The sequence below is a fragment of the Entelurus aequoreus genome, linkage group LG25, assembly GCF_033978785.1.
Source record: "Entelurus aequoreus isolate RoL-2023_Sb linkage group LG25, RoL_Eaeq_v1.1, whole genome shotgun sequence".
Lineage (NCBI taxonomy): Eukaryota > Metazoa > Chordata > Actinopteri > Syngnathiformes > Syngnathidae > Entelurus > Entelurus aequoreus.
In genome coordinates this window covers 15,682,714-15,688,713 of record NC_084755.1, presented here as the reverse complement: position 1 = coordinate 15,688,713, position 6,000 = coordinate 15,682,714, and the positions used below count along the sequence as shown (strand labels likewise).

General features: G+C 39.9%; 1 protein-coding gene across 3 annotated transcripts in view; it reads right to left on the bottom strand.

Moving 5' to 3' along the window:
• Positions 1 to 388: 388 nt before the first annotated feature.
• Positions 389 to 6,000, bottom strand: part of nudt9 (nudix (nucleoside diphosphate linked moiety X)-type motif 9) — a 42,980-nt gene continuing 37,368 nt past the window's right edge. Inside the window, exons 8-9 of one of the 3 annotated variants that reach the window (XM_062037316.1) lie at positions 1,539 to 1,710; positions 389 to 524 (exon numbers count right to left, since the gene is read on the bottom strand). In XM_062037316.1, the coding sequence (XP_061893300.1) occupies positions 1,565 to 1,710 (146 nt within the window). In that variant the 3' untranslated portion in view covers positions 389 to 524; positions 1,539 to 1,564. Of the gene's footprint in view, positions 525 to 733; positions 1,711 to 6,000 lie in introns of those variants that run through there. The other 2 variants (XM_062037317.1, XM_062037315.1) reach the window with 2 other exon arrangements.

Genomic DNA, 6,000 nt, shown 5'->3' with positions numbered 1-6,000 from the left:
AAAGAAGAGTTTTATCTTGCATTGTGTCAGTATAAACACTTTAAAGGCCTACTGAAAGCCACTACTACCGACCACGCAGTCTGATAGTTTATATATCAATGATGAAATCTTAACATTGCAACACATGCCAATACGGCCGGGTTAACTTATAAAGTGACATTTAAAACTTCCCGGGAAATATCCGGCTGAAACGTTGCGGTATGATGACGTATGCGCGTGACGAAGTCAGAGTAACGGAAGTTATGGTACCCGTAGAATCCTATACAAAAAGCTCTGTTTTCATTTCATAATTCCACAGTATTCTGGACATCTTTTGCAATTTGTTTAATGAACAATGAAGGCTGCAAAGAAGACAGTTGTAGGTGGGATCGGTGTATTAGCAGCGGACTACAGCAACACAACCAGGAGGACTTTGTTGGAGCGCTAGCCGCGCTAGCCGCGCTAGCCGCCGACCTCACCTTGACTTCCTACGTCTCCGGGCCGCCAAACGCATCGGGTGAAGTCCTTTGTCCTTCTGCCGATCGCTGGAACGCAGGTGAGCACGGGTGTTGATGAGTAGATGAGGGCTGGCTGGCGTAGGTGGAGAGCTAATGTTTTTAGCATAGCTCTGTGAGGTCCCGTTGCTAAGTTAGCTTCAATGGCGTCGTTAGCACAGCATTGTTAAGAGATATATCCTACATTGAGTGAATATAAACACTTTAAGATGTCAAGGAGTTAGTTATGAATAAAGTAAGAGTTATATCTTGCATTGAGTGAGTATAAACACTTTAAGATATCAATAAGGAGTTAGTGATGAATAAAGGAAGAGTTATATCTTTTTTATTGTGTGAGTATACACACTTTAAAATGTCAAGGAGTTAGTTATGAATAACGGAAGAGTTATATCTTGCATTGTGTGAGTATACACAATTTAAGATGTCAATGAGTTAGTTATGAATCAAGGAAGAGTTATATCTTGCATTTGTCAGTATAAATACTTTAAGATGTCAATAAGGAGTTAGTTATTAATAATGGAATAATTATATCTTGCATTGAGTGAGTACACACTTTAAGATGTCAATAAGGAGTGAGTTATTAATAAAGGAAGAGTTATATCTTGCATTGAATCAGTACACACTTTGAGATGTCAATAAGAAGTTAGTTATGAAAAAAGTAGGTTATATCTTGCATTGAGTGAGTATAAACACTTTGAGATGTCAATAAGGAGTGAGTTATGAATAAAGGAAGAGTTATATCTTGCATTGAGTGAGTAAACACTTTGAGATGTCAATAAGGAGTTAGTTATGAATAAAGTAGGTTATATCTTGCATTGAGTGAGTATAAACACTTTAAGATGTCAAGAAGGAGTTAGTTATGAATAAAGGAAGAGATATATCTTGCATTGAGTGAGTACCCACTTTAGATGTCAAGAAGGAGCTGGTTATTAATAAAGTAAGAGTTCTATCTTGCATTGTGTGAGTATAAACACTTTAATATGTCAAGAAGGAGTTAGTTACTAATAAAGTAAGAGTTATATCTTGCATTGAGTGACTACACACTTTGAGATGTCTTCCTTGTGTTGGTGCTACCAGTGGGCGTTCCTCTCAGTGACAACCATCTGCAGCAGATGAGAATGACTGGCGTAGAGTAGGAAGGATGAGTCCACGTCGACCCACTGGACTTGGCCCGCGTCATCACCAGCTTGCAGCGGCAGTTCGCTCACGCAGTTGCCTGCGTATGAACCAAGAAATGTCAGAGATAATCTTGCTTCTCCATCTTTTAGTCTTATGCTAAATAGTAGGGGTGCCCAAAAAATAAATTCGCATCCGAATCATGAAAATTGTATTAACTATTGTTACTATTATTTTTGTTTGTATGAAAATAAATTTTTGAAAAATACATTTTTAGGCCATCGCAATGCTGACATTACATGGACAAAGATAAGACCAGAAAGTTCTGTGGTCAGATGAAACAAAAATTTAGCTGTTTGGCCACAATACCCAGCAATACGTTTGGAGGAGAAAAGGTGAGGCCTTTAATCCCAGGAACACCATGTCTACCGTCAAGCATGGTGGTGGTAGTATTACGCTCTGGGCCTGTTTTGCTGCCAATGGAACTGGTGCTTCAAATGGAACAATGAAAAAGGAGGACTTCCTCCAAATTCTTCAGGAGAACCTAAAATCATCGGCCCGGAGGTTGGGTCTTGGGCGCAGTTGGGTGTTGCAAAAGGACAATGACCCCAAACACATGTCAAAAGTGGTAAAGGAATGGCTAAATCAGGCTAGAATTAAGGTTTTAGAATGGCCTTCCCAAAGTCTTGACTTAAATGTGTGGACAATGCTGAAGAAACAAGTCCATGTCAGAAAACCAACAAATTTAGCTGAACTGCACCAATTTTGTCAAGAAGAGTGGTCAAAAATTCAAGCAGAAGCTTGCCAGACGCTTGTGGATGGCTACCAAAATCGCCTTATTGCAATGAAACTTGCCAAGGGACATGTAACAAAATATTAACATTGCTGTATGTATACTTTTGACCCAGCAAATTTGGTCACATTTCCAGTAGACCCATAATAAATTCATAAAAGAACCAAACTTCATGAATGTTTTTTGTGACCAACAAGTATGTGCTCCAATCACTCTATCACAAAAAAAATAAGAGTTGTAGAAATTGTTGGAAACTCAAGACAGCCATGACATTATGTTCTTTACAAGTGTATGTAAACTTTTATATATATATATATATATATATATATATATATATATATATATATATATATATATATATATATATATATATATATATATATATATATATATATATATATATATATGAGTGACGTGCGGCGAGGCTCATGACTGGTGAGGCACTGACTTCATCACAGTCAGATTTACAAACATATGAACCCTAAAGAGTATCTTATTCACCATTTGATTGGCAGCAGTTAACGGGTTATGTTTAAAAGCTCATACCAGCATTCTTCCCTGCTTGGCACTCAGCATCAAGGGTTGGAATTGGGGGTTAAATCACCAAAAATTATTCCCGGGCGCGGCGCTGCTGTTGCCCACTGCTCCCCTCACCTCCCAGGGGGTGATCAAGGGATGGGTCAAATGCAGAGGACAGATTTCACCACACCTAGTGTGTGTGTGACAATCATTGGTACTTTAACTTAACTTTAACTTTACACATACAAACTGTAGCACACAAAAAAGCACATTTAATTAAAAAAACGTTATTATGGTCTTACCTTTACTTATAAGTGCGGGAACAGTGGTGTTCGTGTTGGAGGAGTTGTGAATGAATGAAATATGAAATCCGTGCTGCAGTCTGCAGGTGTACCTAATGTTGTGTCCCTGCAGTCGTTCACGGCTCCTCCGGCACGAGCATTGTTGTTTTTGCACTTTTCGGCTTCTTGTTAACTGACTTTTTTTGGGTGGATTCGGTCTTGCACGTGGAGGGTTTAGGTGTGGGCTTTGGTTGGCGTGGCGCTCCCGTCAGGGGTGCATTCTGCGGCGGGAGTGTTAACCGGCACAAGGAGGCGGGGTTACTGCGAGCCTCACACAGTGTGTCTTCGCAGCAGTTTTATGATTGCTCAGCACAAGAAATACGTTACACACATATAGTTGTTGACAAAATACACTGTACATTATATACCTCAGCTAACTAAACTATGGAAATGTATAATATAATTCATATAGCAATACGGTCTCACTGCACAGCAGGCCAGCAGTTAGCCGAGTCATTGCGCACTCCATGTTGAGGCACAACTGAGTGACGTGCCTCAACTGGCTGCTGATCACTGCACCGTCTCTTCTCAGTATTTGAACGACAAATGTGAAAATAAAAATAATCTAAAACTGGTGAAGTTAAATGGAAAATAACTTTAGTATAATCACTGGATACATATAACAATTTAATACAATTTTTTTTCTTTTTACATTGTTTTTCTTTCCATGATGGCAGGTGAGGCCGTGCCTCCCCTGCCACTAGTGACTGCATGTCACTGATATATATATATATATATATATATATATATATATATATATATATATATATATATATATATATATATATATATATATATATATATATATATATATATATATATATATATATATATATAAAAACCCCGTTTCCATATGAGTTGGGAAATTGTGTTAGATGTAAATATAAACGGAATACAATGATTTGCAAATCCTTTTCAACCCATATTCAATTGAATGCACTACAAACAAGATATTTGATGTTCAAACTCATAAACTTTTTTTTTTTTTTTTGCAAATAATAATTAACTTAGAATTTCATGGCTGCAACATGTGCCAAAGTAGTTGGGGAAGGGCATGTTCACCACTGTGTTACATGGCCTTTCCTTTTAACAACACTCAGTAAACGTTTGGGAACTGAGAAGACACATTTTTTAAGCTTCTCAGGTGGAATTCTTTCCTATTCTTGCTTGATCCGGGGGTCTCCGTTGTGGTATTTTAAATAAATAAATGATAAATGGGTTATACTTGTATAGCGCTTTTCTACCTTCAAGGTACTCAAAGCGCTTTGACAGTATTTCCACATTTACTCATTCACACACACATTCACACACTGATGGCGGGAGCTGCCATGCAAGGCGCTAACCAGCAGCCATCAGAGGCAAAGGGTGAAGTGTCTTGCCCAAGGACACAACGGACGTGACTAGGAAGGTACAAGGTGGGAATTGAACCCCAGTAGTGAAGTGAAGTGAAGTGAATTATATTTATATAGCGCTTTTTCTCTAGTGACTCAAAGCGCTTTACATAGTGAAACCCAATATCTAAGTTACATTTAAACCAGTGTGGGTGGCACTGGGAGCAGGCGGGTGAAGTGTCTTGCCCAAGGACACAACGGCAGTGACTAGGATGGCGGAAGCGGGGATCGAACCTGGAACCCTCAAGTTGCTGGCACGGCCACTCTACCAACCGAGCTATACCGCCCCAGTAACCAGCAACACTCCGATTGCTGGCACAGCCACTCTACCAACTTCGCCACGCCGTCCCTTTTTAGGCTTCATAATGCGCCACACATTTTCAATGGGAGACAGGTCTGGACTACAGGCAGGCCAGTCTTGTACCCGCACTCTTTTACTATGAAGCCACGTTGATGTAACACGTGGCTTGGCATTGTCTTGCTGAAATAAGCAGGGGCGTCTATGGTAACGTTGCTTGGATGGCAACATATGTTGCTCCAAAACCTGTATGTACCTTTCAGCATTAATTGCGCCTTCACAGATGTGTAAGTTACCCATGTCTTGGGCACTAATACACCCCCATACCATCACAGATGCTGGCTTTTCAACTTTGCGCCTAAAACAATCCGGATGGTTCTTTTCCTCTTTGGTCCGGAGGACACGACGTCCACAGTTTCCAAAAACAATTTGAAATGTGGACTCGTCAGACCACAGAACACTTTTCCACTTTGAGGTGGGCGGGGCCGGGGGGGCGGCGTTAAGGGGGGAGGAGTATATTTATAGCTAGAATTCACTGAAATTCAAGTATTTCTTATATAATAATAATAATACCTGGGATTTATATAGCGCTTTTCTAAGTACCCAAAGTCGCTTTACATGTTTTTCTGAACCCATCAATCATTCACACCTGGTGGTGGTAAGCTACTTTCGTAGCCACAGCTGCCCTGGGGTAGACTGACGGAAGCGTGGCTGCAATTTGCGCCTACGGCCCCTCCGACCACCGCCTATCATTCATCATTCATTTCACCGGTGTGAGCGGCACCGGGGGCAAAGGGTGAAGTGTCCTGCCCAAGGACACAACGGCAGCGATTTTTGGATGGTAAGAGGCGGGGAGCGAACCTGCAACCCTCAGGTTTCTGGCACGGTTGCTCTACCCACTACGCCACGCCGCTCCCTAAATATATATATATATATATATATATATATATATATATATATATATATATATATATATATATATATATATATATATATATATATATATATATATATATATATATATATACACAGTAATGAAAACACAGTT